Source organism: Impatiens glandulifera, chromosome 3, assembly GCF_907164915.1.
Source record: "Impatiens glandulifera chromosome 3, dImpGla2.1, whole genome shotgun sequence".
NCBI classification, from domain to species: domain Eukaryota; kingdom Viridiplantae; phylum Streptophyta; class Magnoliopsida; order Ericales; family Balsaminaceae; genus Impatiens; species Impatiens glandulifera.
The window spans coordinates 3,885,611-3,909,598 of record NC_061864.1 but is presented as its reverse complement, the minus strand read 5'-3'; the positions used below and the strand labels follow the sequence as shown (position 1 = coordinate 3,909,598).

General features: G+C 32.6%; 3 protein-coding genes and 1 long non-coding RNA gene across 4 annotated transcripts; 1 reads left to right on the top strand and 3 right to left on the bottom strand.

Moving 5' to 3' along the window:
- Window positions 1–893: 893 nt before the first annotated feature.
- LOC124928973 (LIM domain-containing protein WLIM1-like) lies at window positions 894–2,015 on the top strand. Its single transcript, XM_047469228.1, has 5 exons — window positions 894–1,089; window positions 1,170–1,266; window positions 1,376–1,416; window positions 1,497–1,586; window positions 1,678–2,015. Exons 1-5 carry the CDS (start codon window positions 955–957, stop codon window positions 1,867–1,869), a joined length of 555 nt encoding a protein of 184 aa, XP_047325184.1. The 5' UTR covers window positions 894–954; the 3' UTR covers window positions 1,870–2,015.
- LOC124928974 lies at window positions 1,947–22,684 on the bottom strand. The gene is made up of 3 exons (XR_007098611.1): window positions 22,672–22,684; window positions 19,587–19,588; window positions 1,947–2,081 (listed from the first exon to the last, which is right to left on the bottom strand). It is a non-coding gene; the product is annotated as an uncharacterized LOC124928974 (long non-coding RNA).
- Window positions 2,177–3,935, bottom strand: LOC124928971 (F-box protein At3g12350). Its single transcript, XM_047469226.1, has 2 exons — window positions 2,861–3,935; window positions 2,177–2,749 (listed from the first exon to the last, which is right to left on the bottom strand). Exons 1-2 carry the CDS (start codon window positions 3,803–3,805, stop codon window positions 2,264–2,266), a joined length of 1,431 nt encoding a protein of 476 aa, XP_047325182.1. The 5' UTR covers window positions 3,806–3,935; the 3' UTR covers window positions 2,177–2,263.
- LOC124928972 lies at window positions 16,211–17,716 on the bottom strand. Its single transcript, XM_047469227.1, has one exon. The coding sequence runs from the start codon at window positions 17,404–17,406 to the stop codon at window positions 16,333–16,335; it is 1,074 nt and encodes a 357-aa protein (XP_047325183.1). The 5' UTR covers window positions 17,407–17,716; the 3' UTR covers window positions 16,211–16,332.
- Window positions 22,685–23,988: the final 1,304 nt, after the last annotated feature.

The window sequence follows — 23,988 nt, the reverse complement described above, 5'->3', positions numbered from 1 at the left end:
AAGGAACAAGCATTGCCTCATGTTTAATCTCAAAGCTACATCCTGTAGTTGTTTTTCCTTCCTTACTTTTCTAGACATGTCATGTGTACTCCTTTGCACTTAAATTCTTTATCATTTCATCTATTTTAAAAAATGTGGAAGAGGGTGTTTTATTAATTGTGTGTTTTTATATATTATTAAAAATTTATTATTAGTATGATAAGAATCATGCTTAAAAGACCTTCAAATTTTTACTATGTTTTACAACAATGCAAACCCTACAAACTATCCATTGGAGAAAAAATAACACAATTGAATTATGATTCTTTAATTATTTAATAATGGGCCTATTTGTTAATAAAAGTTATATATGTATTTATAGGGATGTGATTCTATTTAAAATATTTTAATAATTGAGGTGGTGTAAATACCAGTTTAAATCTGATGTTTTAAAAGATACATGTCTTCACAAAAATTAATTATTTTAAAAAATAAGTCAAAATAATAAAGAGAAGAAAAAATTCACCTATTTTGTGAAGAGTGAAACATAAATTTTAAAAGTTCTAGAGTCATGCTAATGAAACATTGTGCAAATCTATTATAAAAAATAAACTCTTGTTATAGAGATATTTAAATGAAATATTATGCAAATCTATTATCAAAAATAAACTCTTGTTAGAGATATTTAAATGGAATAATGACAGTACTGCTGACCTTAGAAGAAATAAGTATAAGTATAATTAAAAATAATAATAATAAGTTAGAAGAGTAACACTATAAATAATTTGTAAATATTTAAAATTAATTAGGTGGGTTGGACAAAGGAATTAGATCCTTCCGCAAAAATCCACTGCATCCCACATTTCAACATCTCAATCCTTTCCCCCTTATCTTTTTTATTCCCCCTTTGCTACTGTTATTCTTTCACCACCGACTGCCTGCAATTCCTTGTTCTAGAGAGAGATTTTGGTGATCATGGCATTTGCAGGTACAACCCAGAAGTGCAACTTATGCGAGAAGACAGTTTATTTGGTTGACAAGCTTACGGCTGATAACCGTATCTTCCATAAGGCCTGTTTCCGATGCCATCACTGCAAAAGCACCCTCAAGGTACACTCTCTTCTCTTCTTTCTCTGAAAACCAGCATAACAATTCTCATATGTCTTTATTGATCGATCCATCGACGGCAGCTTGGGAACTACAATTCCTTTGAAGGGGTATTGTATTGCAGACCTCACTTTGATCAGCTCTTCAAAAGGACTGGCAGTCTGGAAAAAAGTTTTGAAGGTAATTAATTTAGTTGCAGATTCCTCCCAATCTGCAAAAACCCAGATCTGTAATTCTGTAGAATCTGTACTGATGATGACAAGATCAACAAATCTCTTTGTACGTGCAGGAACACCCAAGATAGTGAAGCCAGAGAAAACTGATTCAGAGGTGGAGTAATAATAATAATGACATGGTTTGATTGAATTGATTTGAATTGGATCTGATCATTGCTGCTGATTGTTTAACAGAAACCTTCTGCAGTCAAAGCCTCAAGCATGTTTGGAGGAACAAGGGAAAAGTGCGTTGACTGCAAGAACACAGTCTATCCTACGGAAAGGGTAAGTAAATGATATGTATTAGCCACAGTTTGTATGAGATTTAGAAGAGAATAAATCTGACAATTTAATTTCTCTTTGATGATGATGCAAGGTTACGGTTAATGGGAGTTCATACCATAAGAACTGCTTCAAGTGCAGCCACGGCGGATGTGTGATTAGCCCGTCCAACTATATTGCCCATGAGGGTCGTCTTTACTGCAAGCACCACCATACCCAGCTCATCAAGGAAAAGGGAAACTTAAGCCAGCTTGAAGGAGGCCATGACAAAGAACCTGCAAATTAAAAACATGTTTCCCCCCCTAAGCCATCCGACATCCATCCTCTTATGATGTCTCCTTCTTCTCTCTCTATATATATACATATGGTTGTTCTCCTGCATCTTGTGCAAAACTATGTAAAAGAAAGAGAAAGAGTGCTTCTTTTTACCTTGTGGAATGTGTTTGGACAATTCTGTTTGCAAATTTCAATAGACAGAGACAGTTTTCAAAAAAGAATCTACATAGTCCAGTTCACAATAAGAATCTACATAGTCCAGTTCCAACAATAAAATAAACCATCTAAAGAAGTCGAGAACTAGTTGGTTGCACAAGTGATTTCAGAGTCAAATCACCAAAGAAAAATGTTAATAAACAGAGTCGGCAATGAAGAATTGACATGCCATGAGAGGATTCATACTACTATAGTATGTCAACAAGACAACCATTACAAGCAATGTGCTTGAGGTCTATAATATGATGATTCCTAAGAAACCCAAAACCAAACGTTCCATCCTCGTACTGCCATATCCTCCCCTCCACTTGCCAAGGATTAGCACTGCTTGTCCCAGCCATGTCAGGAAGGACAAGGTCATAACTTGAGTTAATTCCAAGTATGCGAGAGACAACCTCGTTTTCAATCCAAGGATGTGGTTGTTGTTCATAATCATGACCACTGCCTTCTTCTTCTTCCTCCACTGCAAGAGGCCGGAGATGTACTCGACTGGCGTACAGACGTTCCTCATCAGGGGCAAAGGGAGAGTCAGTGAACTCAGTGCTCGACGTCCAAAATACTGGCGAGTAACTGGAGAAGGGCTGAGAAGCATCCCCAACTCTTCGACAGGCAATGCCCCCAACATCGTCGTATGCCACAAGAAAGAAATCCAAGTTCATGTCGTCACATATGCCCTATTTCAAGGAAATTTTGTACCAAATAAAACAAACACCTAATCAAACATCTATTGCAAATCATATGCACAGGAAATATAAATATAACAAATTGGAAAATGAGAGAAGCACCTTCCATAAACCTTGTAATGGCTTTGATGGAGTGGGTGAGCAATGAGCAATCTTCACAAAGTGTTCAGGCTCCCATTTACTCTTCCCCTGTCTCATTTTTTCTCTCCTCCTTTGTCTCCTAGAAGATCTCTCCCCTCCTGGACTGGTTCTATTGGCGAAATACTGGTAAATTTCCAACATCACCCTATCTGGTGGTGAGCCCCTCTCCACTCCAACCACATCCAACACTCCAAAATCATCTGGCACTAAGTGCCCAGAGGCTAAAGATCTCTCCCCCACTGTTTTCTTTCCATTGGGAGAATTCAAGTACACGAAATTCAGATTCTCCTCAATGATAACATGATTTTTACCCATGAAATTAATGTTAACCGGAAGCAATTCACCTTCGGAGGAACCTATTTCACCTGAATTAACTATATCATCGGATAGTTTAAGTCTACATTCGGGATCGAGATAACTTACAGGACAACCATTGGCCATGATACCTAGGTATAAAAAGGGCTCCTTTAGGACCTGATAAGTGCCTGAATTCGACGGCGAGACACGAGAACCGGTTATGAACGATGGACCCCATTCAAAGAACACGAGCGGCGGCGGAGAATTGGCGCCGATCGTCTTCCCCTGGCCGCTACGCCGCCAGAAACCGATTAGATTCTCGTACTCATTTAGGGCTTTGTAGAGCTTTCTGTAAGTGATGTTTCCTTTGATCCATTTGTTGATCTGGGTCTTGAAGCCCCATCGGCGATCGCAGAGAGAGAACCAGAGTTTTTCGTCGTTGCGGCAGAGGGAGACGAATCGCTTCGAAGTGCATGCGAATACGGAAATCTCCGGAGGAGCGAGAAATGAGAGGATGCAGAGTTGAACATCCTCGGGGAAATCGGAGAAGGAGAGTGGATTCATTTCCTCAGCGGTCGGAAGAACTGGGTTAGGTTGTTGATTCGCCATGGAATCGGAATTCGGATATGATGATTTGGATTATTAGGTTTAAAATTGGAGAGAAAGGAAATTAGATGGAACTCACGAAGTTGAAGGGAGAGACATATGCACAATCGATAAAATGTGAGAAAATATAAATGATGTGAATTTCTGGGTGGAAGATTCCCGGATTATTCTTCATCAGCAGTTGAAGGTGTTTTAGAATAACTCATCTTCTTCTCTATATGCTTGGTTGTGAATTGTGATTGTTGGAACTTGAAGAGGTATATGTTAGTTTTATTAATTATATTCTTGTAGTTTTAAAATGTTAATTATATCCATTTATTTATTCAAGTATGATTTACCATTTGGACAAAGCTTTAACTTGTGTGATATTTGAATATTTGCATAGTTCTTGAAGTTTGGATTACGAAGATTGTTACTAGGGGTGACAATGGAGTAGTTCGATACGGGAATATATTTATCATTTTCGTCCCATTTTTATTTCAAGATTTTTTTTAATATCATCCTCGTTCCGTTTGCTTTCGGGGAATCTCCGTTCCCGTTCCGATTAATATATTGAAATTTTATATAATTATAAAAAATTAAATTTACAACTCTTATAAAATATAATGAATAAATAAATATATTAGTAATTTTATATATCGGTTTCGGGGAAAAATCACCCCAAACGGGTCAATTCAATTCGATTACCGCAGGACGGTTTCAAATTGTCATCCTTAGTTGTTATAACAAAATTACATATTTAGGTTACCATCTTAATTATTTTATGTTTAACTATTTAGTTTGAGAGAAAAATAAGATTTAATGATCGTAGTCGTCTGATTCATATAATTTCATATCATAATATTATTATTATGACGTTTTTTTATATTCGTTATGGAAGGTTGATGACTGTGTCATGAAGCTATTCGGTTTTTTTTAAGGATTTATGAGCTCGATAATATGTTGGATAACATGTTTGTATTTTTTTTTAAGTTATTCTTTTGTTTGGGACCATTATAGTGTAAATAATTTAAAGTGAAACAAAATAGAGGAGAAAATAAGGTAAAAATGCATCAATTTCTTTATTTAATTATATTGGGAATGTCTTAAAACAAACCAAGACAATAATTTAGAAAATCAATATTTATGCTCTTAAAACTTATACTAATTATACATATTTATATATATACATCTTTTGTATGCATTTTGGACAGGGTGACAATTTAGATCGTATTTAGGTTGGCGGTTTCAGGTTGACAAATTAATCGATTGAGAGATAGTAACTTAAATTTAACTTGCTTATTAATTTTGGTCAAAAATTATTACCTAACATGTTTATTTGTAATGTATATCTATATATATATAATGATGCTTAATTTTTAAAGTGTCCGGATTGGCGGGTCGAGAGCTGTGGTTAATTTGGATACTTGGGTCGGATTGTGGGCTGACCCGTTTTTACATTTAAAACGGTTAAAAATAAAATTAAAAATGCTATAGGTATGTTTCGAACTTGCAACCTAACAAAACAAGTACAACTCTTTAACCAACTAGGCTACAAAGACTTTATATTTACCTTCAACACCAAATTTGATAAACGCGAGACGTTTTAATATTAATATAAGTTCAACTTTTTAACTAACTAATCTATATAGGTGTTGAGTAAATGGATACTTGGCTCGGATTGTGGGTTGACTCACCCATAAACTTAAAACGGTTAAAAATAAAATAAAAAATGTTATCCGTAATTTTTTTTCACGATTTTTATATTAATACTCGTGCAAATGCACGGGAAAAATGCTAGTTATATATAATGATGCTTAATTTTTAAAGTGTCCGGATTGCCGGGTCGAGAGCTGTGATTAATTTGGATATATGTGAGAGTAAATGGATACTTGGGTCGGATTGTGGGTTGACCCGCCCATAAACTTAAAACGGTTAAAAATAAAATTAAAAATGTTATAGGTATGGTTCGAACTTGCAACATAACAAAACAAGTACAACCTTTTAACCAACTAAGCTAATAACACTTTATATTTTAAATTCAACCCAAATTTTGATAAATGCGTGACATTTTAACAATATAAGTTCAACATTTTAACTAACTAATCTATATATATATATATATATATATATATAATGATGCTTAATTTTTAAAGTGTCCGGATTGACGGGTCGATAGCTGTGGTTAATTTGGATATATGTGATGTTAACTTTCTGTGGTTAGCTGGGGCTGACTCCAACTTGCATCTCAGATTTAACTTTCTATGTTCCGTTTTTTTTTCAATAAAATTTCCACGATTATTAGAAGATGGAAACTCGTCATGCCCTCTCAATGCACACGCTTGCAAAGTGAGTCACCGAGTGCTTTCAATAGTTGTTGTAAGCCGTAATCTATTATTTTGTTTTTCATTTGAAGACTGCATTTAGTACTTTGTCAATATGACAAGGATATTCATTAGATTATCAAGATATTCAACTACCCTATTATGTGGTGAAATATTATATTCTATATGCATAATAAAAGAGCATCTATCCTCATCATTAACTCGCTTTCAATATTTAAATCCATCTATTGTAAATGTAGGTTTTTGGGGTTGCTTATGTTAAAATAAGAAACATGGGAAACAAGAAGCAACATCTTTCAAATGAGAGTATTCTAACCAAGTAATTTCTTAAACCAATGACTTTGGAACCGTCGATTTTGATTTCCAAATTTGGTCGGCGGGTACTCATCCTTAATATGTTGATATGACCCCATCTTGATATAAGCTCGTCTAATTTCATCCCTTTGATTAAAATGATATTTTCATATCGGAATACGTAATGTTGGATCAAGTTTAATAGAACTTACATCAACATTAATTCTATGAGTTTTGTTAAATTCTTGAGTAGAGATATCAAATTCTTTATTTTAACTTGTTTATTAATATTAATTTATATTTTCTTATAAATTTTTAAAATAGTTTAAAATTAAGAAATATAAAACACTATTATTATTATTTTACCTTTATAAATAATTAGTATTATTAATTATATTGAATTAAATAAAAAATAATGTATAATTATTATATAAATATAATTTTAAAATAAATAATATTATTTACAAAATCTAATAAGTTAAAGGTGAGGCTTTGAAACAGATATATAAAAAATTTTCTTTTAGGAATTTAATTTAGGTGGGGCTGGAGCCCACCCTAGCCCATGGGTGGTTCTGCCCCTGCTTGAGTCGGATTGTGGGTTGACCCACCCATAAAAATGTTACCGCAATATTTTTTCACGGTTTTTTATATTATTACTCGTGCAAATGCACGGGATACATGCTAGTTTACTTGAATTTCACTTGATTGATGTAACTCAATTCGAATCAACACTATTTAACCCGATATAATTAATATCACATCTTTATTTCGGATTAAAATGACATTAACACAAAACAAAAATGAAACTAAATCACAAATTCTTTACAAAAAATTCTAAAAAAAAATGAGTGAATAAATAATGAAAAACACAAAAGTTTATAAAAAAAATTATAACAAGATTGAGAGGTCTATTTTTGGTCACTTAAGATCCACCCAAGAAATCAACTTGATTTTAACATATTTATTAATCAGGTTAAACCGGTCGATATTATTTTGACTCATACAAAATAATACATAACCCTAACCTAATATTTTTGTATTCAAATCGGGTCGTATTTTCGTGTCGGGTCAAAAATTATCGGGCCTAATTTTCAAGATTTTTTAAAAATAATTTTCCTTTTTTTCCGCTTGCAACATTTATTTTAACCAACATTTATTTTAACTTCTTAAAAAGTATTTTTTTTATAATAAAATGATTTTTATATATGATATACAATAAAATTTTATATTATTTTAAAAAAAATAAATCTAACATTTTTTTTAAAATATAAAATACACATGTAACATCCCCATTCCCACTCGTCAAACCAGTGAAAAACCGTCATCTACCGGTCAATTTGGATTTGAGCAAAGGTAGGCGGATTGCACTACGAATTACAAGTAGAAGTGTGAGTCAAAGATTCATAAAAAATGAGTATCAGAATATACTTGTGAAGATTGCTCGCCACATTCGGAGCGTCCGTGATATGGAAGAAGAGGTCTGCTCGTCGGACGCAATATTATTGATGGAGATCAAGCCAGGCGAACTTGTTGGCAGGATCTCGCTCTGACATTTCACTCAAGAACCCCCGCCGGAGAAGGTATTTTAGTATTCTCCACTATATTTACTCTGTTTGTTTTTCAATTGGCTGATAAACTAGGCTAGAATCGGATTGTTCCAAGTGGAGCTGCAATTCTGATATCAAGTTTTGTAGTTAATCAGTAAGTTTCTTATTTGAAGCTTAGATCGATTGATATAGGTTCAGTCATATTTTCTTCACTAGGCTTAATTTAACTGAGGAGAATCGTTTGAAACCTTTTCACGATTAAACTGAGTATGCATTGGACAGAACACTGAGGTTTTCTTTGAAAGTTGATGTAAATAATCTTTGTAACAATAACATTTGTTCCTTTGAGTCACTGAATTGAATTGGCTTGTAAAATAATAATCAAAAGCCCTTTCAAAACTCATTATAATATTAATAAAAATTAGGTCTTAAATAAATAACTATTGTTCTACAAAATAGTAAACACTAACTAATAAACAAATTGTCAAACACTAATACTAACCCACTACTAAATAAACTTCCAAACACTAGCCCACTATTTAGAACAAGTTAAAGTAGTATCAACTTAGTTTAAGTAACTAATTAAAAAAAACAACCAACATTTTATTCAAATAAATTCTAACAAATCACTCCCTTAAACTAGATTGTATTCTAGTTTAACTTTAGTGACATCTATCAAATTTCTCAAATCTTCAAAAAAAAAACTCTAATTTCAAAGCCTTTGTCATAATATCAGTCCTACAATGAAAAAAGTTTATCAAACTCTCATTGGATAAATCTCTGATGAAGTGATAACGAGTGTCAATGTGTTTGCTCCTTCCATGTAAAACATCATTTTTAGACAATTTTATAGTGAAAATATTATCACAAAATACTGTAATGCATTTGGATTGTGACTGATAGAGTTTTTGTAGAATTTTTCTCATCTATTGTACTTGACATACTACAGAAGTGGTTGCCACCAATTCAGTTTCATTAGAGGAAAGTGTAACAATTGGTTATTTTTTAGATGATCATGCTACAACTCTTCCTCCCATCATAAAAATATACCTGGATGTGCTTCTACTATCATCAACATCTCCTGCGTAGTCACTGTCAGTATACCCAACAAGTTCTCATTGTTTTCATTTTTCCTTTAGTACACTCAATCTAACAGTCCCACTTATATACCTGAATATCCTTTTTACAAGATTCAGATGCAATTCAGTGGGTGACTCCATGTACCTACTTGCTATTCCAACTAAAAACATCAAGTCTGGTCTAGTGGCGGTGAGATATCTCAGGCTACCAACCATTTGTTTGTATCTTGTTGAATCAACTTTATTTTCACTTTTGTCCTTGTTAAATTTAGCTTCAAAAACAATTGAATTTTGGACAAGATTACAACCAGTTAATCTAAATCTTTCTAACATCTCACATGCATATTTCTTCTGGCTTATGAAAGTCCCACTACTATCTTACTTTACCTCAACCCCCAGAAAAAATTTCAACAATCTAAGGTATGTCATATCAAAATATTGCATCATAGTTTTTTTTGAAGACATCAATCATCTGTTCACTACTTCCTGTTAAAATCAAATCATCAACATACAAGCTAACAATCAATATTTTTACTTCTGCATTACTTTAACAAACAAAGTTGGTTCAGATGAGCACTTTTCAAAGCCTTGTTTTATGAAGTAAGCTTCAATTCTACTGAACCAAGCCCTTGGAGCTTGTTTTAATCCATACAATATTTTTTCTAGTTTATAAACTTTGTCCTCCTCCCATTTTTTCTCAAATTCCTTGGGTTGGTCAATAAATACTTCCTCAAGTAGTTTCCATTTGATAGAGATTCCACCTTTGTTGAGCAGCTATTGCAATAATCATACGAATAGTATCTCAGCGAACTACATGAACAAATACTTCGTTATAGTCAATGCCCTGTTCTTGAGCGTACCCTTTAACAACTAGTCTAGCCTTATGTTTATCAACTTCTCCATACTCATTGAGTTTAATTTTAAAAACTCACTTCACTCCTATCTTTTTTGCTCCAATTAGAAACTTCACTAGCTTCCATGTATTATTTATCTCAATGACTGATATTTCTTGGTTCATTGCTTCTTTCCACTTGCCATTATGTTCAGCTTCTTCATAAGTGACTCAATCAAAAGTAACAAGTAAAACCACATCACTTCATCCATATCCCTCTTCCTCTGATAAGTGTTCATCAAATACATAGTCTTTGTGCCATTTAGGGGCCCTTCTAATTCTTCCCGATTGGACAATAAGTTGAGTAGGTTGGATTACTGTTGTTTTTTTAGAGGAGTTAAAAATAGTAGGTTGGAAGACTCAAGTTTCTCTTCATTTTCTATAGCATATTCTTCTTCAATCACACCATTTTTTCAAACTACTCCATTATAAACTTTAGGCATTTCTTTTTACAGTCACTCCATTTTTTTTCTTCGAATATCACATATTTGCTCACAATGACCTTTCTTAACATTGGATCATAGAGTTTATATACCTTAGATTCTCTACTAATGCTAAAAAATATGCAAATATAACTCTTATCATCAAATTTATGTCTTCTTTGTATAGGAACTAAGGCGTGAGCTATGAAACCAAAAACTTTCAAATGACTTACAGATAGTTTTATGTTGCTCCATACTTTTTAGTTTCTACACATATACACTATTCAGTTGCTTCTGCCCAAAACTATTTAGGCATTTTTCTACTAGCCAACATGCTCCTTATAGAGTTCATGATTGCCCTAATTTTCCTTTATGCAACTCCATTTTGATGAGGAGTGAATGTTGCAGTCAATTGCCTCTTAATTCCCCTTTCCTCACAAAACTGGTTGAACTCTTTGGAGGTAAATTCCCCACATTTATCAGTACGAAAGCAAGTCAGTGGTAGTCCACTCTCATTTTCAACCATTAGCTTAAAGTTCTTAAATTTCTCAAACACATCAAATTTTTCACACATAAAATAAGCTCATATTTTTCTACTGTAATCATCAATAAAAGTTAGTAGGTACATTTTCTCTCCATTAGAGGCTGGAGTAATAGGACCACCAAGGTCTGAGTGAATTAATTGCAGTTTCCTTGTGGCTCTTCACTTACTTTTCTTTGACTGTTTATTCCTATGTTGCTTTCCAATCAGACAGTGTGTAAGTGTCTTTAGGAATGGTGATTAAGGTTGTCTTTCTACCATCTTTTGAGAATGCATCTTTTGTAGACTCTCATAATTAAGATGTCTCATTCTATAGTGTCATAACAGAGATTCCTCATCAGAAACAGCTTGAAGACATTAGCCATAGAGATTGTTTTTATTCCTTTGATTTTCTCTTCGAGTGTCATCTTCTCAGCATTGATCTTAAAGAGTCTATTTGAGCTCATCTTTTGTGGTCATTATTAATCCCTTTATCGGATGATAGATTTTGCATTCATTGTCTACCACAAGCAGCCCTATACCTTTCTGTTGTAGTTGACCCATACTTAAGAGGTTACATTTCAGCTATGGAGTATAGTAAATATCTTCAATCAATTTCTTAATGTCATATACTTTAATTTGAATGTTTCAATTTCCCAATACAACAATTTTCATGTCATTTCCCATTTTAACAGAGTGATTGAACTTGGTATCCAAGTGTGTGAACTAAGTAGTTCTCTACACATGTGATTTGAGCAGCTTGAGTCTAGAAACCATTCATTACTCTTGAGCTCTACTTGTAATCTACTTGTAATTTTGGTGGAATTGTTGTTGTAACTTCTGATTCAACATTAGCCATGAGTAGGACTTCTTCTTCATCCTCTGTAACATAATTGGCTTTGTTCCACTCATGATATTCAATCTGAAAATGTCCCAACTTCTTGAACTTAAAACATTCAATACTTCTTCTTTTTCATACTCATTGAGTTTAATTTTAAAAACTCACTTCACTCCTATCTTTTTTGCTCCAATTAGAAGCTTCACTAGCTTCCATGTATTATTTATCTCAATGACTGATATTTCTTGGTCCATTGCTTCTTTCCACTTGTCATTATGTTCAGCTTCTTCATAAGTGACTCAATCAAAAGTAACAAGTAAAAACCACATCACTCCATCCCTATCCCTCTTCCTCTGATAAATCTTCATCAAATACATAGTCTTTGTGCCATTCAAGGGCCCTTCTAATTCTTCCCGATTGGACAATAAGTTGAATAGGTTGGATTACTGTTGTTTTTTTAGAGGAGTTAAAAATAGTAGGTTGGAAGACTCATGTTTCTCTTCATTTTCTATAGCATATTCTTCTTCTATTTCACTTTCTTCTTCAATCACACCATTTTTCAAACTACTCCATTATAAACTTTAGGCATTTCTTTTTTCAGTCACTCCATTTTTTTTCTTCGAATATCACTTATTTGTTCACAATGACCTTTCTTAACATTGGATCATAGAGTTTATATGTCTTAGATTCTCTACTAATACAAAAAAATATGCAAATATAACTCTTATCATCAAATTTATGTCTTCTTTGTATAGGAACTAAGGCGTGAGCTATAAACCAAAAACTTTCAAATGACTTACAGATAGTTTTATGTTGCTCCATACTTTTTAGTTTCTGCACAGTAGAAGTGTGACTTTTGTTCAATAAATATATATACTAGTCAGTTGCTTCTGTCCAAAACTATTTAGTAATTTTTCTACTAGCCAACATGCTCCTTACAGAGTTCATGATTGTCCTGTTTTTCCTTTATGCAACTCCATTTTGATGAGGAGTGAATGTTGCAGTCAATTCCCCTTTCCTCACAAAACTGGTTGAACTCTTTGAAGGTAAATTCCCCACCTTTATCGGTACGAAGGCAAGTCAGTGATAGTCCACTCTCATTTTCAACCATTAGCTTAAAGTTCTTAAATTTCTCAAACACATCAAAATTTTCACATATAAAATAAGCTCATATTTTTCTACTGTAATCATCAATAAAAGTTAGTAGGTACATTTTCTCTCCATTAGAGGCTGGAGTAATAGGACCACAAAGGTCTGAGTGAATTAATTGCAGTTTCCTTGTGTCTCTTCACTTGCTTTTCTTTGACTGTTTATTCCTATGTTGTTTTCCAATCAGACAGTGTGTAAGTGTCTTTAGGAATGGTGATTAAGGGTAGTCCTTCTACCATCTTTTGAGAATGCATCTTTTGTAGACTCTCATAATTAAGATATCTCATTCTATAGTGCCATAACAGAGATTCCTCATCAGAAACAGCTTGAAGACATTAACTATAGAGATTGTTTTTTTATTTCTTTAGTTTTCTCTTCGAGTGTCATCTTCTCAGCATTGATCTTAAAGAGTCTATTTGAGCTCATCTTTTGTGGTCATTATTAATCCCCTTATCGGATGATAGATTTTGTATTCATTGTCTACCACAAGCAGCCCTATACCTTTCTGTTGTAGTTGACCCATACTTAAGAGGTTACATTTCAGCTCCGGAGTGTAGTAAATATCTTCAATCAATTTCTTAATGTCATATACTTTAATTTGAATGTTTCAATTTCCCAATACAACAATTTTCATGTCATTTCTCATTTTAACAAAGTGATTGAACTTGGTATCCAAGTGTGTGAACTAATGTAGTTCTCCACACATGTGATTTGAGCAGCCTGAGTCTAGAAACCATTCATTACTCTTGAGCTTTACTTGTAATTTTGGTGGAGTTGCTGTTGTAACTTCTAATTCAACATTAGCCATGAGTAGGACTTTTTCTTCTTAATCCTATGTAACATAATTGGCCTTGTCCCACTCAGGGCATTCAATCTGAAAATGTCTCAACTTTTGAACTTAAAACATTCAATACGTGATTTGTCAAATGTCCTTCCTCTTCCACCTCTTCCTCTATTCATCCCTCAGTCTCTTCCTCTTCCATAAACAGAAACACGCATTCTCAACGCTTTATCTTCTTCCTTTTCGAGCTTTGTAGTTCATCGACTAACATGGTTCTAACATCTCTTGCCTCTTCTATTGCAACCACAATGTAGGTAAACTTTTTAGTCAAGGTTTTCAAGATTTTTTCTACAATAATGGTGTCCGACATTGTTTCTCCGTTGCTTCTCATCTGGTTCGCTACAGCCGTAACCCTCACAAAATACTCCTTGATCGTTTCACTTTTCTTCATCTCTAAAATTTCAAAGTCACATCTTAGAGTGTTGAGCAGAGATCTCTTGACCTCTCGTTGCCCCCAAATTTACTTTTATGAGACTCCCAAATAATCTTAAGTGAATAATCATAAGTGAATTGCGGTATAAGATTTGTCCAAATGTAACTCTGTAGATTGTTAGGTAGAGGAAGTATTTCACTTTGCAATCTTTGTTCTTTAGCTCTTCAATTTGAGTTTCGTTAAGACGATATGTCTCTGCGTGTTCTTCAACGTTTTTTTCGATTAGATACAACATCCCCTTTGCCCTAAGCAAATTTTTCATCAATTCATTCCAGTGGTCATAGTGTTGACCAGAGAAGGTGGGTAACCCTGCGAGGCTGCTGTCATTCTTCTCGTCCATCTTTGTGAATTGAATGCGTCTTACTTCGCCCCTTTCGATTATAAATCAAACTCTCAATTGATTCTGATAGTTGAATCTGACTCGATACTAATTGTAAAATAATAATTAAGAGCTTTTTTAAAACTCATGATAATATTAAAAAAAAGTAGGTATTAAATAGTACAGCAAATAACTCTTGTCCTACAAAATAGAAAACACTAACTAATAAGAAACTGTCAAACACTAACTAATAAGGAAACGGTCAAACACTAACCTACTACTAAATAAACTATTAAATATCAACCCACTACATAGAACAAGTTAAGAATAGTATAACTTAGTCTAACCAACTAATTAAAAAAAAACATTTTATTCAAACAAATTTGAACACGGCTCAGCTTAGATTAGCTAATGTAGGTCTAGATTGGGCTCTTGTTTCTAAGGATCGTAATCAGTTATCATAGTCGTCTTAACTTCCTGTGCCCAGTCCCCCCTAAAAGAAGAGGTGTCCTTTTTAATAAGAAGATCAAGATTCCCTTACATGTCAGAACTAAATCAATCTGTTTTCTTATTCAGATATCACCGGTTGTTTCTGTTAGGTTGATTGGAGTTTCTCTTAGAATCATTGAATCTTTTTAACAAGAACAATCATTGTATTTGACTGTTGTTGTCTCTGTTCTGCTCGTACTGACCCAAATCATGAGAAGTCATGATAGAAAATGATTTTTTTTTCTTTGGCTCAGAAGTAAAAGCATACAAGTTTTCCATTTCATTACCTTGGTTGGGATTGCAATTATGCACTTTTTATGAGGCCCGCCGGACAGTAAATATTTAGACTCCAAATGTGATCACTGTACATAGGATGACAGAATAGGTGAGATGTTTAATGTGCCCCCTGTTCCAAGTCTGAATAGAGTTGAAAATTTAACCCAGGATTCAGATTGCAGAATGGGTAACATAAAAGGTAAACCATGATGACTTCTTACCCCTTCCAACTTCTTTTCTTAGGTGGGGAAATACAAAGTCTTACATTGTTTGGTGAATCTGGAACATTACTGATAGTTCTCATCACTGTAATTCATTAACACTAATAATCTTTTGATTAATTCCTATAATACATTATTCCCATTGAAAAAAGAACTTACTCACACAAATTTAAGGTGATTTCTCGTTTGGACTCGGATTCTGAAAGAAAGAAAAAGTGTTCCATTGGCCCCATGGTTGTATTTTTTGGAAGGCATTTACAATTTAGATCCTTGACATTAAGTTTGGAAATAAAATCTAACCACCTGATTTATAATGTTGTATGAGTGTGTAACAAGTATTTATTTCTAGGAATAATTACACCATTCATCACCTTTGCCTTGTGTGACCCCACCATGCAAGGATCATAAGCAGATTTCAGCTTAGTTTTCTTTCTGGCTTCAACTCTCTGTGTTTTAAGTTTGCCGATTAACAATACAAATACTTGATACCAAACGTAATTGATGTTCCGAGTACAAACAAGACTGAATTCCAAAACGAAAACTTTGATTTCAGTCTTGTCCTTGTGTGCTGTTTTAGTGGACCATGAATGTACCAAGCCGGAGTAATTAAATCGCTTTATTCGTTTTCCTCACTTTACCTTTCTATAGACCCCACCACCCCCATCTACATCTATTCGTCAAAGAATGGTTACTTAGCTAGTTAATTATGTTTTGATTTATCTGTGGCTCTAATAAATAGATAGTTCCATTCCAGATGAGAAACATGTATACATCAATATATATTGATCAGTATATGCAGTTACTGATGATTCAAAAGAAGTAAGCAGTAGCATACATATTTCTATAACTATTATTATAATGTATAGATGTTCATATAAATATATATTTAGGTACTTGAAACTTTAGAATTGGATTCAGATGCCTTTGATCCGGTGTGAAACCTCCATGCATATTGATATTCCCTAGACTCGCAAGACAACTTGATGACATCACAGAAGGCATTCACCGAAGTGGTCTCACCATTCCTTCTCCCCCATTCTATTGTCACCCAACAAGAGAATCCGTTAGAGGAAAGAGGTAGAGAAATAGATCCAGAGAAATGAAGCATCACCTCTCCGCAAATCCTCTTGCATGCGCAGGAATCGAGCCACGAACACTCTGGCTGACCCACCATCTCCTTATATGCGGAATTGGCAAGCCTGACCTTGTTGTTTGAGTCCGAGACCACAGCCGGTAGTGCTTCAGACTCCACATCTCCCTCAATTTCCTTCTTCTTCTTCATCCTCATGGGAATCTGAGCATAAGGAGATAAGCTGAGGCCAAGGTCCGGGCAGCTAATAGATCCAACAGTTATGCTTGAACAAACAGGTCGAACAGGCTGGGGTGTGAAGACAGTAGTAGGGTTGTTGATATTCCCTTGAAGCTGTTGAAGGAAGTCCTTTTCTTCAGGTATTTCGGTGGCCTCTCTGTTTAAATCTATCCCCGATTCCCTTGAAGAAGCTGGTAGAATGGGTATTGAGGGTAGGAGAGGGAGCGTGACCAAGTTGGTTGAAGAGGAGTTAATATCATGGAGACCAATGAGTCCAGGGATAGTAGTGGTGAAGTGGTGCGGAGGAGGAGGAGGAAAGGGGGCAGATTGTAGAGGGAAAGAAGGAGGGAGACTAATGAGATGTGGTCTTGGCCTTTTAGTCATGAGAGGAGGGGCAAGTGCAGTTCGTCCCCTCTTTCTGGTTCTGGTGGGTCTAGCCTGCAAGTGAGGCCAGACGTTCATAAGATAAGGGGATTGCCTGATATTCTGAGGGAAGGGAGAGTGAGATGAGGATTCTGGGAAAGAAGATGTAATAGCAGTGGTGGTGGTGGTGGTAGTAGTAGGGGGTTCTGGTTTAGGAGCGATGGGTCTGTATCTTGACATGATTTCAGCAGTTTTAGCCGTGCAAGGAGGATTCAAGGCTTGAATCATGTTGCTGTGTGAGGGTTTGGATGTTGATGTGAATGTGAATGGGTTTGAGAAGAAAGAAGTGAAGGAATAAGAAGGGGAAGGGGGGGTTAGTGTAGGAGGAGGAGTGTCCAATTAGAGGTGGGCAAAACATGAGAGGAGAAAGTGACACTTGGAAGTGTAGGGTGGGTACGTGTTTGAGAAACTTGGACATGTGGGATGTAAGGGCTGCCTAGTTTGGTTCCATGCATGTCTACACATATATACTCACCCCTCCAATACACTCCTGGCCACAGACGTGTGTTTTTATGAGAGAGAGATAGTGGTACCCACTCCCCGCTATGTCACTGTCTTGACCCTTGACCAATGCAGTTGAGTGGCTAAGTAATTAATCTTACATAGGGTTAGGGTTAGGGTTACTCCAACCCGTCGGACCCGACCTTGTTCGGACCCAAATAGCCGGATGCCCGGATCATATAAGATTTGATTATAATTAACAACTAATCTGATATATTAAGGTGTGTTTTTGTAAGAATTAATGTGATAGATTAAAAACAAAATGCATAGGAGAATGGGTAATAAATACATGCATGCGAGTGAAGGAGGTGGTATGAGTGAGAATGGTTGGTGTGGGGGGGCACGTGTGAGAAGTTGATGAGATTGGGTGGAAGAATCTGACCTTAGTTTTGTTATTATTATATATGTATGTATGTTTGGAAAGAAAGAGGTATAAATAATAAACGCAGTAGCAGTACGCGTGGCAGGTGAAGGTAGCGGTCCGCTTGCTGCTCGACAGGCATCAGCTACTGGTTTGTTTGACATGCACACACCCCACAAATGCACTGTCACCATTTCAAATACTGTTTCTTCATCACTGTGGGTGGGCTGGCATCACTATTCTTTACTGCTTGCAAGCTAGCTAGTATTCAATATTCCATCTCTCAAATGTTTTCTCAATACACCCACTAACTTTTGTTTTTCATTCATTTCTCTTTTTAATTTACAAAGCTAGTCCAATCCTATTCTCTAAACTAGGGATGACAATTAAAATTCGTCCCCACATGAACCGAACAGATTAGGCGGATTTTTCCCTCTTTGATCGGGATCGGAACAGAACTACGGATGACAACGGAATAATCATATCTGAATTCAATTATCATTTTACTACCCGATCTGACGGGTATCTCTCTTTATATCCACATTCCCCGATTAAATTTTATAAAGATTATATAAATTGAAGATTCAGATACATAACTTTATTAAATATTAAATAATTTTAAAATTCTTAAATTCAAATATGGAATAATCAAATTAAAATATTATTTATCTTACCTACATGTTTATAGTGTAGAGGTTGAAATAAATAACAATTTTATTGTAAAGTTGAAAAAAAATGTTAGATAAAATTTGAAAAAAAAAAAGTTATAAAAAAATGAGAGAAAAATATATTTTAAGAAAAAATTGAAAATGAGAATTAAAGAATAATGCAAAGAGTAATAATTTTTTTTTTGGAAAATATTAAAAAATAAAGTTTGAGTGAAGTGTTGATAAAAACAAAATAAACGATGTGTTTAAGATAATGTTTGTATTGGTAATGAGTATTTGAAAGGTCAAATTAATTCTAAAAAAATATTTTTATTATTAATATAAACGGGTATTGAGTTTAAATTTCGCACCCTTCCCTTTTCCATCCGAATATAATAAATTTGATCGGGGCGAAATGATAATTCTTTGCCCTGGTCCGAAAACATAAAATTACAATAATATCATTTATATTGTTATATAAATAAATAAATCTCTTCAACTACCCTATAATAAATAATTAATTTAGCCACTAATATTACATTACTTTTATTTATCAAGCATTCCCAATATACATTTTACTTATTTTTTTAATCTAAAATTTAAAAAATGTCTATGAAATTATTTATAGTTTATTAGTCTAACTCTTATAAAGAGTTATATTTACAGTGATTTTTCGATATAGGACATCGCAAATTCCCAAACTTAGTCACAATCTCAAAAATCTCTCGGTTATGACTCTAGAAGTGATCCACATGACACTTTGTTCCTGTGGGATTCAAGAGGTATTCTTCATAACACTTTGTTCTATTATCACTTTGTTCTCTATCATCGGGTCGACTCTGATACTACCTGTATCGATCTGGACTCACCCAAGTACCGTTACCGGTAAGAAAATAGACTACTAATACGTCGAGCAAACCATTGGATTACCTTCTCCTTTTCTCCATCATATCTTGAGGTTACTGTATATAATGAGCTCAAATTTTGAAACATAATTTACTAAATAATAAATAACTTTAAAAATAACAATATCAAAATTAAAAAATATATATATAATAAAAATATTAATTACCTTTATATGTATCTTGTAGAAGTTAGTAAAGAAGAAACTTAAAAAAAAAATTGAATATTAAGTTAATAAATAAGTATAAGATTGTAAAAATTGAAAAACAGTTATAACTTTATTAAATAAAATTAAAACAAATAATATCAAATTTTAAAAACACAAATAAAAATATTATTTACTTACAATTTATTTTGTTATTGAAAACTTGAAGTTGAACAAAAACAAAACTTAGAGAAGATAAAGATAGAAGATGAAGATAAATAGAAGATGAAGATAGAAGTTCAAATAACTAGTAAAGTTGAATTTAGAAGGAAGAATGAAAATAATGATTAAGAGTATTTACTTATGAGAGAGAGAAACACTTATTACAAATTAATTAATGATGTTAAGCGTGTGAAGCGTGAGTATCGATAAATAATTAATATATTTATTTAATGATGACTATGACTTATTATTTTGAATTTGAAAAGACATTTACATTTTATCTATATATATTAATATATTCGGGTATCGGGTTTGGGTTTCCAATACTCCCCATCCCTGAACCCGATCGGGTAACATTTTTTTGCTACCTATTTCTGACCCGAACTCAATCACCAGGTATCCATTGCCATCCCTGCCCAATATCTATCCGATACCCAAACGATCACAAATACAAGTGGTATTTAGTGATGCTCAACTTCAATCTTCTTTGCTTCTAGTCCAAGCTTCAAATTGACTAGGGTCATTGTTTGCCTTTCCAGATCATGTGAAACCTGGTATATTTCAGTTTAAAAAATGATAAATTTTGGAAGAGCGTGTTTAATGGAAAAACAGGTAACTTCCATCTAACCTATCATATGTTCACTCTCCATGGCTTTCAGTTTTGACTCTTCTAGTCTAAAGTTGGATGGTTAAGATCGATTGATATATGTAAATTTTGGTCCTCATTTTCTTTATATTACTTATTGACTCTTTCTCTTTTAAACTTGGATTTGTAAGTTGAGCTTTGATATGAAAAGAAAGTAGTTCAGGTACCTCTATTACCACCTTACAAGTTTTGTTTAGATGAAAATGTAGCTAAAATGGGTCCATATGTTTCAAAATTAAATCTCAGGGATATATTTGGTTCAAAATTCTGAACAGCTCTTAATAGTTTGAATAAATTTCAAATTTATATTAGATTTAAATAAAATTAGTTGGACAACTGTATACACGAGCGAATAGTTAAACGGTAGGAATAAACATTTTTTTTAGAAGTGTGAGGGTAAATGGCTCCCTCTATTTCTACTTCTAACTAAAAGAGAACAGCATGCAGAATCTAAAAAACATCAATTTACTCATTTCTTTCATCAACCACTTAACTCAATTCATTAACTAAACATTAAAATACTTTTTATTTCATATATATTAACATTATATATTAATACCTTTTAATGTCTTTTTGAAAAAATAAAAAATAAATCGCTTTTCATTATAATTTTAAATTAACCCATATTGAACCAGGCCTTATTGTTTCACTGAAGGATGATGGACCTTGAGGACTCCAGTAGGGAAATTCCCTCATCAAGCTTTGAGATATTTGTTAATACAGTTTCAGATGAGTAAAACTATTGAAAAACAAAGGCAAAGTGAAACTATATAAATAAAGAGGAAAAACTAGGCCAACATAGATAAGAGTGTGGGCCTAATAACAAAAGTCCAAACATAAAACAAATTATTTGTTAGTGAATCAAGAGGTTCTAACAATGCTAAAATAATAGTTTGTTTTATGTTTGGGCTTGTTATTAGCCCAACTCTTGCCCATTTCCTTTTGAATTTTCTAAAGATGGATCTGGTTGAGAAGATAATAATTTATTTTAAAATGTGTGGATGTTTTTCTGTTAAATCCAAATTCAGCTCTCAAATGGGCCCAATTTTCACCACATTTTGTAACTAAATGTTTTTAATTTACTTTTTTTAATTAAAATTATATTCATCTACGTGTACTCGTATAAGTTAAGTTCAAATGAAAACAAACTTTATTTGAGGAGTTATATTTAAATTGACTGTGCAGTCCATAAATTTTTTATTTAAGCTATTTGGTGTAATTTGTAACTTTTTTATTCTTTATCTTCTAGGTTGACTCATTGGATGGAATTAGGAAGGTTAATTTGGAGGTAATAATCTCATGATTCAACCATTTTGTAAAGATCTCATACTCTCAAAAAGTAACTATTTATAATTATGTTCAAATGTTGCAAATTAAAAGTATAACTTGTTGCCTTTATAACTCTTAAAGCTCGTTTGATTGTTCTTTTTAAAAAAAATACTTTAAATAATTAAATTACTTACTTCATTAAGTAAAGTATCAAAATATATTTACTTTATTTTATTAAATTTAAGTTTTAACAAATAAACATTCTAATTAAATAGCGGACTTTATTTTATGGAACAATAGAATTTTTTATAAACACACATAAAAATCCCAAAATCAAACAAGCTCTTACTAAGAATGTTGCTAAAGAGACACGGATTAGTCTTTGGTTTTAATAAAATTAACTGTCGGTATGAATATAATCCGTTGCTAAAACCTGATTTGCTTAAGTGACATTAATAAGAGAAATTTTATTTATTGAGAGATTAATTATTTGAGATTATTGTGTTTAATATTAAAATTTTATAAGAGTTAAATTAGAGATCAAAATTTAATATTTTAATTAACATTAAATAATTTAAGAGAAGTGATGTGAAAAAAAAAATTAGGGGAAATGAATTAAAGATGAAAGAAATATTTGATCGTCATCACTTCGATCTCGGTCTAATAGACCATTTGATGTAGCGGTTAATGGATTTTGTTTTTCTTCTAATTTTCAATTATTTAAATATTAAAATTATTCTTTATTTAATAATATAAAATTAATTTATTTTTAATGTATTTAAAATAATTAAAATCAAACATGTTAGTAAAACAAACAGAAAAAACAATAATCATTGCATCAAACGAGCCTAGAAAATATGGGGATGGTGATGGGTTCCAGTTTCGTTTTCTTAGTTGACGTGGCCGATTATGAAAGGCTAAATAGAAATTTGATCCATCTAATTATATAATTAATGAATGACCACATTATAAAATAAATAAATATATAATTAATGACCACACTAATATTATATAAATAAATATATTGTGGGGCCGAGATTTTGTTGTTAGATTTTATTCCTATACCCTACCCATAATTAATCAATTATATATGTTGCCTTCCCAAGAAGAGTAACAACGATTTACGATGAGAGACCATGTTCTAAAATAAAATAGTCTTAGAAATAATCTTTGTAATTAATTAAGTTTTGTTTGGATATAACATTTAATTTCTTTTATTATATTTGAATCATTTTAAAAAAGAATAATTTACAATATGGCTATGTATTTATGTTATGCGGATCATTAATAGTATATAAATTACTTTAATTTAGTTAATTGAACCTATAATTCTTTATTTTAAGAAAAAAATGATACATATCAGAATAATATTTTATGGTTATAATCTCCTATAAATGAATAAGTTATTTTTATTAATAATTCAACACAAATATTAACATTTTGGGTACTACAATTATTTGAGCTTGAGGGTGATTTATTTTTACTATTAAATTGACTAAGACATATAAAAATGTGAATTTTATATCTATGTAATGACTAGGCCAGAGGTAGTATGATTTGTTTTTTATTTACTCAAAATTCATTTATCTTATCATATTTATTTAAACCATCAAATTTCTCATTTTATCAATAAAAATATTAAAATACTCTGAAGTCTTATTGTTTGTATCTTTCAAAAAAAAATCTCAATATAATCAAATATCATTTTATTCTTTTTTTCATCGATCACTTAATATCTTAAGCCTAATTGAGTTGTAACTTTAATAAAATTTTCAATATAATCAAACATCATTTATTCATTTTCTTACAAATATTTAATTTATTAATCAATATATTAAAATAACTCATTTTTTTATAATTATATTTTAATATTATATACCATTTTTTTTCTCAAATTACTATAAATTAATATTTTTAAATAAATGAAAGTTTATTATAAAAACCCTACACTCAAACTCTTATTTTATTATTATAAAATTTAAATTTCAAATCTAAAAAACTCATTAAAAACTAAGGCCTTGTTCGATTCTATTTATTTAAATAATCAAAATAAAACAATATCATATAATCACTTTCTCTTTCGTCTTATAATTCAATTCATTAATTAAAATATAAA

Coding starts and splice junctions, on each gene's coding strand:
- LOC124928972 (XM_047469227.1), bottom strand. CDS start 17,406: ATGATTCAAGCCTTGAATCCTCCTTGCACGGCTAAAACTGCTGAAATC.
- LOC124928973 (XM_047469228.1), top strand. CDS start 955: ATGGCATTTGCAGGTACAACCCAGAAGTGCAACTTATGCGAGAAGACA. Junction 1,267..1,375: donor TCTGGAAAAAAGTTTTGAAG/GTAATTAATTTA, acceptor TTGTACGTGCAG/GAACACCCAAGATAGTGAAG. Junction 1,417..1,496: donor CAGAGAAAACTGATTCAGAG/GTGGAGTAATAA, acceptor ATTGTTTAACAG/AAACCTTCTGCAGTCAAAGC.
- LOC124928971 (XM_047469226.1), bottom strand. CDS start 3,805: ATGGCGAATCAACAACCTAACCCAGTTCTTCCGACCGCTGAGGAAATG. Junction 2,750..2,860: donor CATTACAAGGTTTATGGAAG/GTGCTTCTCTCA, acceptor TCCTTGAAATAG/GGCATATGTGACGACATGAA.